We start from the raw sequence: 14281 nt of genomic DNA, 5'->3' as shown, positions 1-14281 counted from the left end.
TTTGTATAACCGGGGGAGGATTGAATGGGTTTCTAGGACCAAATTCCACCCAACCAAAGCACCAGTTTACTGCTAACCAGTTCTCTACACCACACTTGTTTTTCATATGTACACCTGTTTCCTCAAGTTTCAAGTCACTCTAACTTGTGACTCTAGTGACCCAGCATGATTCTCTCCTTTAAAAGGCTTACTAAGTCATTGAAATGGAGCTCAGGATGCAGAGCCACCTGTGTAATCATGATGGAGGTGCCTTCCCCTGCTGGGAGAAGCTGCATCTGCAGTTTTCTACAACACTCTAGTGCTCAATCCCCAAGAGCTTAGCTCACTGCTCCAGAAACTGAACAACCCAGAGACATTCCCCCACAAATTCAACTTTTGTCCTCTTTAAACCAGCAACTGACCTTGTCTGAGGACTCAGGGCTTTCCCAGCTGCTGCCAGTCAGTGCCACAGAGCCTGGGCATGAGGAGTGGCAGAGACTCCCAGCAGCAGGCAGAAGAGGGGTGGGAGGAGCCTCCACAGAACCTGAGCTCTGAAAGCCTTCTTAAAACAGAGGCCCCAAGATTCCCACCCCCAGTAACTCTATTGACAAAGCAAGCCTCTGCCATTAATTAGAAATTGTCCTAATGAACAAATGCCATCACCCAGCTCTTTCCTGGGGCCTGTGGTGGTCCATGCAGGACGTCTGTCTAGCCAGGCAGTTGCCCATGGTAGGGAATGTGCACTGAGCTGGGTACTCACAGGGTAGGCTTCTCTGTGGAATCCAATGGCCTTAATTGTGGAATCATCTGCTTTTTAGTTAAAATTCTTTTCAGAATCTAATTAGTTCCTTACATTTCTGATTCATCTTCTGTGGAAGTCAATTACCTGGGTCATTAGTAGAATCTTGTCCACCAGAAAAGAAATCCTATTCATGGTATAGGTCATGCATAGAAGGCTTAACTGACCAAGATTTTTTGTTGCTTTTATTCAATGAGGTTTGGAATATGAGACACCAAAAATGAGCACATTTGGGCAATTCTCTATAGAGAATATAAGTTAAAAAAAGTTGTCCTAGTGAGGAAAAATTAGCAGGAAATCACCCCAACTCATGCCAGCTAGGGCTTCTTCAGAAATATCATCTTGAAGGCAGACTTGGAGACGGGACAATGTCACAGATTAGCCTCTTCCCAGGAACCAAACAGCACGTTTTCCTACATGCACACACAGATACCCCCACACATACACTCACATCTAGGAGTAAAACTTGCTGTTACTGACTCTCTTCTCTCTTAACCTGAAAGAAAAGAGATTGTGCTGTCATTAGCAGTTATGACTTGGAGCTCAGCGCAGAGATTATATCATTTCTCCATCCATACATTTGTAGTCATTCCTGGCTGGATGGTTCAGGGCTGGGAGTCGGGAGGGTGCCAGGCTCCTGGCAAGACCCTGAAACTCAGATCCACCTCCTCCTCGGTAAAATGGGGTAAGAGCTGTGCTGTAGGCTGGCCAAATGGTTCAGTGAGCCTCTGCAGTGAGGAGTGCAGAACAGTGCTGAGGATGTCGGAGTCATTTTTAGTTGCTCGGTCACTATCTGGCACACTGGAAGCCACCTGTCAAGTCTAGCTAGCTCTCTACCGTCACGTGCCTGGGGCACAACAAGAGCCTCCCCTGGGAGGATTCTGCCCTGATCTTGAACCACAGGACTAGCCCATTCTTGGGAAGTCAGTAGGACTCCTTTGGAGTCTGTAGTTATTGGGGTGGCAGAGGTCGCTCAGTGGTACGGCCCTTGTCTTAGCATAGTAGCATGCACAAGGCCCTGAATTCAGTCCCCAGCACCATAAAAAATTAAAAGTTAATGATCATCATTTATTTCCACTATTATTGAAATGTCTGGAAAACAGTTCTATCTAGGGAAGTGTCAGGTGCTTGAGGTCTTCCTGTAAGTTCATCTACAGAGCAAGAGAATTAGAGCGAGGGTAACAAAGAATTCCTAGAGAAAGCCATGCGGGGGGCTCTCCAGAAGCCTGGCCTGGACACCCGATGTCACTGCCCAGACACCCAGGATCTGCTAACCCACCTCCGGTTGCACTTCTCCTGGTACAGTTGGAGCTGGTTCTCATTGACATTGAACTCTTTGATGAGGGCATCACGGTTGGCACTGCGCAGGTTCTGGTGCGTGTCGTACAGAAAGAGCTGGTTGTTCAGCTCTTCTTGCCGCCTCCGCAGCTGGCGACAGGAGGAGTAAAGTTCCTCTTCACACTCCTGGGGGCAGGGGCGAGAACCACCTTGAGTTTGTGAAATGACCACATCTTCCACATGGGACATGGGTCTAATGCATGTGCCCAGGCAGAGGCTTTGCAAATGGGACTATCAGAGATAAAGCTCACAGTTAGTCATTACGTGTTCTACAGAAGCTAGCCCTTTTGTAAAGTCCCTGGATCCCACATCTTAATCTAAGATGCTTTTTCCTTGGTCTGCATCACCTTCCGGCTTTTATCTAAGAGCAAAGGTCAAGCAGCTACTGGCTTAACTAAGGAAAGAGCAGCACAATGTGAGGATAGGCAGGAAGCAGATAACTTAAGATTTTATAAGGACCTTAATGGGGCTGGGGTTGTGGCTCAGTGGTAGAGTGCTTGCCTAGCATGCGTGAGGCACTGGGTTCAATCCCTGGCACCACCACATAAAAATAAAAATATGGGGCTGGGGATGTGGCTCAAGTGGTAGCACGCTCGCCTGGCATGTGTGCGGCCCGGGTTCGATCCTCAGCACCACGTACCAACAAAGATGTTGTGTCTGCCGAGAACTAAAAAATAAATATTAAAAATTTTCTCTCTCTCTCTCTCTCTCTCTCTCTCTCTCTCTTTTAAAAAAAAATAAAATAAAATAAAAAAATAAAAATAAATAAAATAAAGGTATTGTGTCCATCTACAACTTAAAAAAAAAGGCACAGTAATAGGTTCCACCTGGAAAATATCATGCTAAAAGATGACATATTGTAAGATGCCATTTATGTGAAATCTCCAGAACAGGTAAATCCATACAGCAGAAAGTATATTAATGGTAACCAGGGGAGAGGTAAGTGGTAACAGCCAATTAGCACAAAGTTTCTTTTTGGGGTGATGAAAATGTTCTAAAATTGGTTGTGGTTATGGTTGTACAACTTTGGATATGCTAAAAACATTGTGTGCCTTAAATGGGTGAGTGTGATAAATGAGTTTTATCTCAACAGAGCTGTTATCTCCTCACCCCTGAAAAAAAGCCAAGGTACTGTAGACTACACCCCCAGGGATAGGCAAGTGGCTCAGTTCTAGGAATCACCGATGTGTTATTCCTCACCATCATCTCCCAGCCGTGACCCCAGCCATGCCAATTAAAAGCATCCACAGGATTTTTGCTGGTGCTCTTAGTGTAAAATTTTCCTGGGACTGGCTGAAAGAATGGTGGATGTACCCAGTTCCTAGTGATCTCAATTCAGTCCTTTTGCCATAATGTAGAGAAAGTTGAAATGAGGCCAGGAGAGGGGCAAACGGAGCTGCGGGGTGAGCACTAGGGTGCAGCCATGACTGGCACAAGACCCGCCCCTGAGCCTTGCCACCCAGGGAGCCCACAAATTCCCGAATATTCCTGCCAATGTGCTTGTGGGGTGGGAGGAAAAGAATGCTTCACCACCTGTGATTTTTGAAAGGTCACTGACCAGTGTATGCAGGCTGGCTACTCCAGAGGTCAGTCTAGTGACCACTACTCCCCTACTAGTGGACTACTTTATGAGAGACTCCAGGGCTACAAAATTGTGGATCAATATACATTCTGGGCTGCTTTTGTCATTTGCTTTACAAAAAGCACAGACTCTGAGGATACCTGTCTCTGCAAATCTCTTTCCACTTTAATGGCCTCCAAAGAGTCACAGAACATACACACAATGGAATTCTACTCAGACACAAAGAATGAAATTATGTCATTTGCTGGTAAATGGATGGCACTGGAGAAAATCGCACTAAGTAAAATAAGCCAGACTCAGTCAAGGGTCAAATGTTTTCTGTCATACACAGAAACAAGAGCGGCAAAAGGAATAAGAAAGCGGGGTCTTATGAAAACAGAAAGGAGATCAGCAGAGTGGAGGCAGGGAACCAAGGGGAAGGGAGGAGGGAAGAGGAAGGGAGAGGATTAGAGCAGGAAGTTGACCAAATTTTGCTATGTGTATATAGGAATACATCACAACGAATTCCCCACTTTTATACATAATTATAATGCACCAATTTAAAACAATCAACAAACAAAAGGAAGACCAACAGTGTAGAGCAAGGGGTAGGAAAGGGCAAGTGCTGGGAATTGAAATGGAGCCAATTATGCTATATGCAATTACGAATGTCAAAATGAAACCCACTGCCAGCTGTGTCCACTATTATGTATAATTATGATGCATGAATAAAACCATAAAAAAAGCTACCATGGACATCCCCCAAGGGAACTGTGAGAGGGGAGAGACGACCACCCCGTCAAGAGAGTGTTGCCCACCCTGCACCCCTCCTAACCATCTCCCTCTTCCCCCATAGAAGTTTTTAATAACCATTTCTTAGTTTTTTGAGTCTGTTTGACATATTTTTTTTCAGTTTTTTTGCTTTTCCAAGTCCCTAGTTAGAAAATACTTTGGTACTAAGTTCTACCGGGCCCTCGATGCAATCTTAGGGCATTTCCTTTTTTTTCCTCTTTAGCAGGAGGGAAAAACATGAAGAAAATTCCCCCCACTGATGCTACCTTCTCTTGTTTTATATTGAAATTTTAAATTATACAGAAAGGCTGCAGCAGTGGTACATTTCTCAGATACTGCAGCATCATCCTCTTGCACAACCACAGTTAGGAAGGTCACGTTGATAAACGGACGCTAGTGCGTCACTGCTGAGCAACAGACTTTACTGAATGCCCTGTTGCCATTCCGAGCTCCCGTGCTGTACTCGGCCAGCGTTGCCTTGGTCCCCCTAGTCTGTTTCCACGGTCCTCTCTGATGTTTTATGGTGGTGTGGTGTAGTGTCCCATGATGCAGGGGGCTGGTGTGTCCTCGCGATCTAAGGCTCTTGGTAAGAATGTCACATCAGGAAGGGCATGGACGTGCAGTCACGTGTGGCACTAACGTGGATCATCTGGCTTCAATGATCTCTTTTCTCTCTCACTCGGGGACAGGTGGATATTCGACTTTGTGCGTTCTAATCCAGGCCGATCATTACTTGCTTGCTCACGTTGTTCCAGCTTTGGTAACTGGAGCCCTTTCCAGTTGGCTCCTCTGCCCACTTGAAGTGCCCACATCCTTTTTTCAGCACTTATTGATGTTCCATGTTCATTTTATCCCAGCCCTGTAACTAATCATTTGTCCGAGGAGTGCTGATTTCTTTTATTGGGGGATTGCATTTAGAAAGCAATATCAAGGTGCGTAGGTGTGCTCATTGCTAATAGGACATCAGTAGTTCTGGGCTCCCTCAGCAGACAGAGCAAGGATATACACTTATCTAACTTACACAAACACATTTATTTCTGCAGCTACCTCCCACCTTTCTCAATAAACACATAATTGTGAGCTTATACTGATGACTGGCATACATTTCTACTTGTCCCGAGGTTGTTTTATCTTTCAGTAAGATTTTATACTTGACCTTATGTAAATGCAATCTCTCCTATTTAAATTTCTTATTTAAATTACTGCTAAATGAGGAACTGTTTTTGTCAGTGTCATGAACAGAATTTCCCATATGTCCCTGTCTGCTGCCCTACATTTCCACATGTTAGTTCCAGAATAGAGAAGTGATTAGATTTAATAAATGCGAGACAAATATATATCAGTCTCCCTTTTATCTTTCTTTCCACAATCTATGCTAATTATTTGGCCAGATACAGTTGTGGCATTTAGTGGCTTTTGCTGTTTTTCTCAATTTGTTGCCAACTGTGCCAATGGTAAACTATCCTTGAATTCCTGGAATAAATTCCACTTAGATTTAATATATTGTGCTTCTATAAGAAGCTGAAAGTGAAGTTTGGGGTTTGCCAATGCATTTTAGTCACAAGTGACAATGACCTGTGGCCGTGGTGGGTGGATGGAGCACTGGAGTCCCATCCACCTCTGGTTTTGATTTGAAAGTTGTGGAACTCAAGACAACTGCAGCATTTCTGAATTGCTGGTGGCTTCTATGGAGTCAAACTGGAATTCTTGGGTTTCAGAATTCAGTTAAAAAGCTATGTAGATCTAAAATCTGTTTTACCCAATAGGTATTTTAATACCCTTCAAGGGACTCCTGTAGGACTTTGTCTCTAACCTGGCTACTCCTTCTCAGAACAATTTTAGCCCACTGATACACTTTAAGACAATTGCCAATTTGCTCTGGTTTGGGGTTTGGTCTCTTTTCCAATACCCATTCCAGTGTGATTTTTTTGCTCTTACTTTGCTCCCAGATAAAATAAGCAAAGAACTGTTTTAAATGGTCTTTCTGGTAAACCATCATTATTTTTTTCTGTTCTCCTTTTGTGTTTCACTTAAAAGTTCTTAAGATGAATATTTAGGGCATGCATATGTAATATTTATCCTGTGAGGTTTTAAAGCAAGAATTTTCCCCTTCAAAATACAGGTAAATCTAAGAGACTGTGGGTTTAATTCCAGACCACTACAACAGAGCAGGTCATGTGAAGTTTGCATATTAAAGTTACACTCACACCACCCTGCAGTCTGTTGAATGTACCATAGCCTAATGGCCAAAAATCGGTGTTCATATCTTAATTTAAAAATATCTCATTGCTAAAAACCACTACCAGTCACCTGAGCCTTCAGTAAGTCATAATCTAAGGGTTTTTCCATGACCTTGATTGCTGCTGATGGATCAGGGTGGTGGCTGCAAAGGGTTTTTCTTGGGGAAAAAATAACAAAGTTTGCCACACTGATTCTTTCAGAAACGATTTATTCACAGCACCTTCATTAGAAGTAGACTCCATGTCAAGAAACCACTTTCTTTGCTCACCCATTTATAAAAGTCCCCCCCCCCGTTTTATTTCTCTTGTTTTATCTAAAGTTCCACTAAAGTTCTGAACCCCTTTAAGTCATTCATGAGGGTTCGGATCAACTTCTTCCAAATGCCTGTTGATGTCGATCCTTTGACCTCTCCTCCCCTTGGATCACAAATGTTCTTGACGTCGCCCAGAATGGCAAGTTCTTTCCAAAAGGTTTTCTGTTTTCTTTACCCACATCCACCTGAAGAGTCATTATCCAAAGGAGCCATAGACTTAAAGATGTATTTCTTAAATAACAAGCCTCGAACATCAAAACTACTGCTCTATCCATGAGCTGCAGAATGGATGCCCATCCACCAGCAGGAATTGACATTGATGTCTTCGTACATGTCCACTCCAGCCCTGGGGGGGCCAGGTGCACTGTGGACGAGTGGTGATATTTTGAAATGAACCTTTTTTTCCTGAGCAGTAGGTCTCAACAGTGGGCTTCAGCTTTCCAGCAAGCCATGTTGTAAACACGCGAGGCGTCATCCAGGCTTTGTTGTTCCCTCTACCCCAGGCAGGGTTCGTTTACATGATCCTTGAGAGCCTAGGATTTTCAGAGTGGTAAATGAGCCGAGGCTTCCGCTTAGTCACAAGCTGCATCAGCCCTAACAAGAGTCAACCTGTCTCTTGAAGCCAGGCGCTGACTTCTCTGTGGAACTCCTAAATGCCATGTTCTTCCAGTAGAAGCCTATTTCATCTGTATCAAAAGGCTGCTGTCGCGTGATCTCAGTACTTGCTGCTGAACTTCCCACTTTCAGGAGATGGCTGCTGGGGGTGTAGCTCAGTAAAAGAGTTGTTGCCTAACATGGGTGAAGCCCTGGGTTCAATCCCCAGCACAGCAAAAACAGAAAAATTACTTTGGAGACAGCTTCTTCTCTTAAACCCCAGAAGGCAACCTCTGCTAGCTCTAGCCTTTCTTGCAGCTCCCTCACCTCCCTCCACCTTCCTGGAATTACAGAGAGCACCGGGGCTAGTTCTATCCTCTGTCCAGGCCACAGAACCTTTCTCAGCAATCCGCCATTCTGCTTATCAGTCTCGGGGCACTTTTCACTTCCTTCAAGAACTTTTCTTTTGTGTCACAACTTAATTGTTGGCACGAGAGGCCTGGGTTCAGGCCCACCTCAGCTTTCCCTGCTGAGCTTAACCATTCCTAGCTTTTGATTTAAAGGGAGTGACCTGGGACTCTTCCTCTCACTTGGACACAGGGAGGCCATCATAGGGTTATCGCTGTGTCTCGAGTTGGGAGAGCAGCAGTCAGAACACTCACAACATCAATCAAGCTGGCTAAATGGGTGCAGCTGTGGTGCCCCCAGCCATTACAATAGTAGCATCAAAGATCACTGTAATAGATAGAGAATGATGGAAATGTCTGAAATTGGAGAATTACCAAAATGTGACAGTGACACAAAGTCAGCATGTGCTGTTGGGAAAGGGCCCCATGTAGCTTCAGATTATAAACATCACACCATCTGCCAAGTACAGGAAAACAGTACACCTGTACAGTCGGGCATAAATGTGTTATTGCATTCTGGGTAATTTGTTTAGATTGGTTATTTAGGAAATTCTTGTTTTCAAATATTTTGCATTTTCAGCATCTTTTTGTCTGCCAAATAATGACTTATAAAACCATTAATTTTAAAACTATATTAGGGTTCTCTTTCTGATCAAGTATATAAGCAAGTTTATACAGTTTGAGACAAAGAAGCACACAGAACATATTATCCCTGGGTAGGATACAAAGCTGTACATCTCTGAAGTCAAATTATTGTAATCTTTGATCCTTTTGGGGGGAGAGGGGAATACTACAATATCATTCAAACTCTGAAAGCCTTTTATCTGTTGTATTGGTAGATTTTATGTATTCTGACTGGATGCTGTTTCTTTGTAAACCCAGCATTTTTTTATCCTCACCCCTCGTTCCTCTTAAGCTCTCGAGTGCTCTTCATATTGACATTTCCTTCCCAGTTTACCCAGTAGCTCTTCCATCAGGTTGCTCCTGGGTTTACTTCTGTTAACACTGCACAGCTGGATCTCCCTTTCAGGAAAAGAATTTAGCCCACTTACCAAATTAAATACAAGCGCTTTCCATGTCATTTTGATTACTCTTTGCTTTAATTCCTTCTTTGATCCTTTTCCTTATTTTTACTCCTGGTTCAGTTTCTGTTTATCTCCTCCTCGCTGCGCCACTGCTTCTCAATTTTTACAGTGGCTCTCCTCAGTTTTTCAACAATCCAAATTAAAATTACATGTTCCCTTTATAGCAGAAGGCGCTTGTCCTCTGCAGGTGCCCCATGTGCCTGATAACCCAGGAGCCGGAAGCCTCAGGACACCTCCATCTTCCCTCTCAGCCCCTGGGCTCTTCTGAGGATTCTCTGCTGCTTCTGATTATGGAATTTGGCATCAGAGCGTGTTGGGTTTCAGGAATCCTCATTTGAGACTTGTCACCATCCTGTAAGATGGAATTCTGCAGAATTAGATGTTTCCTGTCTAGAGGTCCCTCTTCTGAATAAAATACTGTCTACTCGGGGCCACCTGGAAGCTTCTTTATGTAACACACATGCCTTCCTCCTGCCTTGACGTGCCCTGTCTCCCTGTGGGTAGGGGCATCCCTCTGTCTTGGGTTTTCAGTGCTGATGACAACAGGTCTGATTGACTTTTCCTTATAGACAGCCATTGTGTTGGGAAGTCTAAGGATTTTTTTTAATTTATTCTTGGAATTTAAATATTTTACTAAAATAAGCCCAGGGCTGTGGATATGTTCTCTACTCATTCCACCTGGGTCCAAGTGGCCAACCAAATCCATCTTGGGATTTGCTTCTAGCCTCTCGTTTCCTCCATGGTTTCCATCTCACGGGATGCTGTCTGGATTGAAAATAGTTCTTCTACTTTATCTTTTCATTCAATAATGTCCATATCTTCTCTTATATAATAAATTCTAAATTCAAGAAGTCAGGGTTTCCTAATGTGTTTCAAATGCCTGAAAGCCTTTTTCAGCGCTCAGCTTTGATGGCTTTAAAAGGTGCCAGACTTACGTTTTACGGCTCAGCTTCAACTGCCAGCAGCTGCTCTATGTCCATGTGGGGGTCTTTCTCCCCTGGTCACCATGCGCCGTTGCTTTTCCCTGCAGGATGGTGGCTCTGTGTTCAGTAGTCATACAGGCATCATGGCTTCAGCACTAGTAAATTTCAGCTGGCGAAGCACAGGAGGGTCTTCCTCTGTGCCTCCGTGTCTCCCAGGTAGAAAGAAATCTTTTCAACCTCAAAAACTAGGACCAATTCAGCTCTAGAGTACAGCCCCTGGTCCTCTGGGGTTCTGGAGCGTGCTGGGCCTTCTCCCTAAGGATTCACACATCTGCTTGGCCTGGAATCCCCACCAATAGGTCTTGGCACTGAGCCTCTCCAGCACTTGCACCCAGCAAACCATGTTCCAACAGGATCCAGACCTGAGAAACCCCAGGCAGTGAGTGTCCTCAACACACCCCCAGCACTGCAGGCTGGCCCACTGTGAGGATAAGGAAGGACATTCAGGCTTCCCTGCCTTGCCTAGTCCTATTTTTCTGAATCTGACCAGTTTAGATCAGTTGAGTGGAGGTCCCTTCCAATTAAGGCAAGAATGAATATAAAACATCAACCTTTCAGAGAACAATTCAACATGTATCACAGAAAATGGCCCTTTTTTCTTTGATCTATTATGCCATTACTAAATATCTAGCCTTAGGGAATAATTTTTAATTAAAAAATGGTTCATGAGGACTTTATTATTTATAAACTGCCAACAACCAAACTGTCCATCGGTGGGAGAGTGGCTAAGTGAATTAGGATCTTCAGCTGATGAAACAGGCATCAATGGCTTTGAAAATCCTAACAGAAAAAGTGCTTAAGGTCATCTGAAGTGGAAAGAGGGCACATGCGTGAATCCAACTGCAGAAATATTATATGCAAAAAATTACAAGGCAAAGGAAATACAGCAGGGTGCTAATAGTGGTTATATAATGGCCGTTGATGGGTTTTTTCCCCATCCTCCTCCTTTTTACCCTAGTTCTCAAATTAAATATAGTAGGTAATAAAATGGTACTAAAAATACTCTGTATAAACCATATATACAGCTAACAAAGTAAAGGACTGAGAATTGATAAAGTAATTGTGACATGTAAATGGCTTCCTCAGAAGGGGCTTAAAGTGCTTATTGACAGTTTTCTAGGGCTTTAAACTCTGTCTCAGCAAATGTTTTATGAGTAAACTCCTTCTCAGCCCTCACTGGATCAATCACTTGCTCAGACAAATCTTGCTAGAGGTTGTTTACCCAAGTCTCTCCCTGGCATCAGAGGATATAATGATAAATAAAACGATGTTCGGCCCTGGCCATCAAGGAGAGAGCCCGGGCCTACCAAGTGCAGCCCAGTTTGACTTCCAAGAAAGGCCCTCATTCAGTGTGGATGGAAATGCCAAGTGGCACAGAACCAGGTGACAGATGTAGGATTAAGTAAACCTTGAGAGCCAGCAGCTGAATGATATCCGCACACACTCAGACAACCCCTCTACAACAACGTGTTCAGAGAGCAGATCTGAGAGCTTCCACAGGGAACCCCAACCCAAAGCCCCAGCAGCCGCTGTGCATTAAGCTTCCCTCATCAAGGAATGCAAATCTGGATAAACAAGAGTTTCTTTTAAATATACTAATTTTCTCTGCTGCTGGTGATACCTAATCACTTAAATTATTTATGATACGGTTCCGGCTTGTTTACGCAGGCTTTGCAGAGCAGTCTCAGCACACACTTTCCTGCCACCACCTCAACCCAGCGCTATCACTTGGCCTTTCTGCGAAGCATCTGCAGATGGGCAGTGCTGTTCCCTCCCCAGGGCACAGAGGGATGAGTCCAGGACCTGGACGGGGCAGCTTAACCAGACCAAAGGCCTTCACTTACCTGCTCAAGGCTTCAGTTGAGGGCCCCAGTTCCACCATCCCGCTAAATTAATGGGTCCTAAGCAAATAATTCAGACTTGAAAGAAAAGGAAACCACATAAAGACAGGCTTGGTGGCCTTGTTGTAACCAGGTGGCACCCAAATGCCTGACGTGGAAGAACACAGAGCTCACGTTCATTGATGTCATTGAGTGTTTGTGAAGACTGGGTGACAGTATGAAAGTGCTTTTAATCTCACTTCAAAGCAGTGGTGACTTTGCCACCAAGGAACAAGTGACCTGTCTAGATATAGTTTGGGTTGTCTGAGGATGGGGGGGGGGGGGTGCCACCAGCTCCTGTACATATAAACATGAATTTTTGTATTGTGCTACATAAGGAAGATATATGACTAAGAAACGAAGGACGCAAACAGACCCCTGTCCCTTTCTGTGTCCCCCTCTCCCTCTAATTATAAAAATACACACTTCCCACAGTCTAGGCTGGGGTTTTGTGGCAATTTCTTTAAACCATTTATACAAAACAAGAATTCTGGCTTAAATCTTTCAATAGATTTAATAAATACCCCAGTCTCAATGATAAATTAAGAAATGCATGATTCACTCCAAAAGAGGAGAAATTGAAGAACTAGGAATTCTCAACCAGGCAGGGTCTGTTGGCTAATTCACTAGCCCTGGTACGGGGAGGGGGAGGTCTTTATATAAATTTTCCTGACCAAGCCTTTCTATTACAGAAAGAATCATGGCAGTTGATTTTTTTGGCCCATAATTTAAGGTTCAAGTGAAAACTAGTTTCCATATAAACATTACAGTTCAACATTTAAATTCTGTTTCAAGATAAGAGGATAAGGGGATGTATAATAGAAACTCTCTTAAGACAGAATTTCATCATCATGAGATTACTTTACACCAACAAAACGTCGTGCCCCTGGCTGAGGGTCTCTGGCCCCAGGCACTGGGCCTTTATGTCTCTGCTCCTGTCTGTATTCTCTTTCATCTCGATGCTTCTGAAATGCTGTGGAGTGGAAAACTACCAAGGTTGCAGAAAAAAAACTGAGCACAGGGAAACAGCTATGCAAAGCAGCCTGATGTTCTCACCTCTCAGTCAAGTTCATGAATTTTTACTGCATGGGCTATAACTATGGCCGTTAAAAAGCACCCCTCACCTTCCCCATTTAAAGGCTTTCAGCTATATTCTGAAAGTTGCCAAACCAGCAATTACCAAATCACTGGCTAGTTCTTATAGCCAAAGAATAACACCACAGGGTATGGACTCTACCCAGAAAATACAGGTTGAGCAAATATGAGGAGTGTCTGGGGGCAGGACCAGCCCATCTCAACCACTGAGGTCCAGGCCCACGGTTTTTTTGTGTGTGTGTGTGTTGTTTTTTTAGCTTAGCCAAAGAGAACTTGAGGGATCAAAGAACTCACCTGGCCCTTGGTGGAGCTTTGTGTTTTGTGATGGATGGGAAGACCTTGGGGGAACACACTGACTACAGATCAGGCATTATAAAAACCATTTACCATACATGGGTCTGCATCTATGGAAGAGGCCACCACAAAGACTCTGAAGCTCCAGAATCACAATACATTTCCAGGTCTTCTACCATCGAACCCAAGCCCCATCTACCCAGAGTTTGGTGTTCTGTTCTTAACCCCTTTGTCCTGAGAAAACCTTTCATATCCTTTAATGCCATTCAGTGAGGCCAAGACCTTTCTGCCAAGCCCACCCAAACTGGTTCTTCAAAGGAGAGACCCAAGAATCTCCAAAGTTTTGGCAAACCAAGGGGACCAAAAGGAAGGTGCTTCCAGTAGTAGAGGGGTGCAAAAGGAGCTGGGAATCCATGTAGCTCCTTCCCCAGGACTGGCCAAGGAGGATCCTTGTTGGATATTCTCAGATCCTTTGAAGGGATGACCCAAGACCAATAAAAAAAGCACCCAGAAAGATGAGCTTCTCTAGAAGAGCCAGGTTCTTCTTGGTGAAAGGCAGCTGAGGAACTTCCAAGGACCATCACCTGTCCAACTACACTGCCTATTCTCAGAATTGTGCAGCATTCTCTGAGAAATAGAATTCTAGGAGGAAAGACCCAGGACCTCTGCAGAATTAGATGATGTCTTTTATGACGTCTCGTGCTTGGGCTAGCTGAGTCTCAATGGTCTTAAGTTCATCAGCCAACAATGATCATGAGCCACTTCCACCCCCGTGACTCGCTGGTGCTTCTCTACTCACCAGGACGGGCCGCATCTCACAGAAAACCAGGAGGGAAGCCAGCTCGATGTCCTCGCTGTGCCCATTCTTCAGAGGAACAGATCTAAACCCTGCAACAGGATGGGGAAATGCAAAGGCAGGA

General features: G+C 44.2%; 1 protein-coding gene across 2 annotated transcripts in view; it reads right to left on the bottom strand.

The window, feature by feature from the left end:
- Positions 1 to 948: 948 nt before the first annotated feature.
- PLCG2 (phospholipase C gamma 2) overlaps positions 949 to 14281 on the bottom strand; it is a 128455-nt gene continuing 115122 nt past the window's right edge. For both annotated transcript variants that reach the window (XM_081273807.1, XM_081273806.1), the window contains exons 31-33: positions 14161 to 14249; positions 2058 to 2242; positions 949 to 1274 (exon numbers count right to left, since the gene is read on the bottom strand). In XM_081273807.1, the coding sequence (XP_081129933.1) occupies positions 1232 to 1274; positions 2058 to 2242; positions 14161 to 14249 (317 nt within the window). In that variant the 3' untranslated portion in view covers positions 949 to 1231. The remainder of the gene's footprint in view (positions 1275 to 2057; positions 2243 to 14160; positions 14250 to 14281) is intronic.

The sequence above is a fragment of the Spermophilus citellus genome (assembly GCF_964194105.1).
Source record: "Spermophilus citellus genome assembly, chromosome: 18".
Lineage (NCBI taxonomy): Eukaryota > Metazoa > Chordata > Mammalia > Rodentia > Sciuridae > Spermophilus > Spermophilus citellus.
This window is presented reverse-complemented; position numbering and strand designations above follow the sequence as displayed.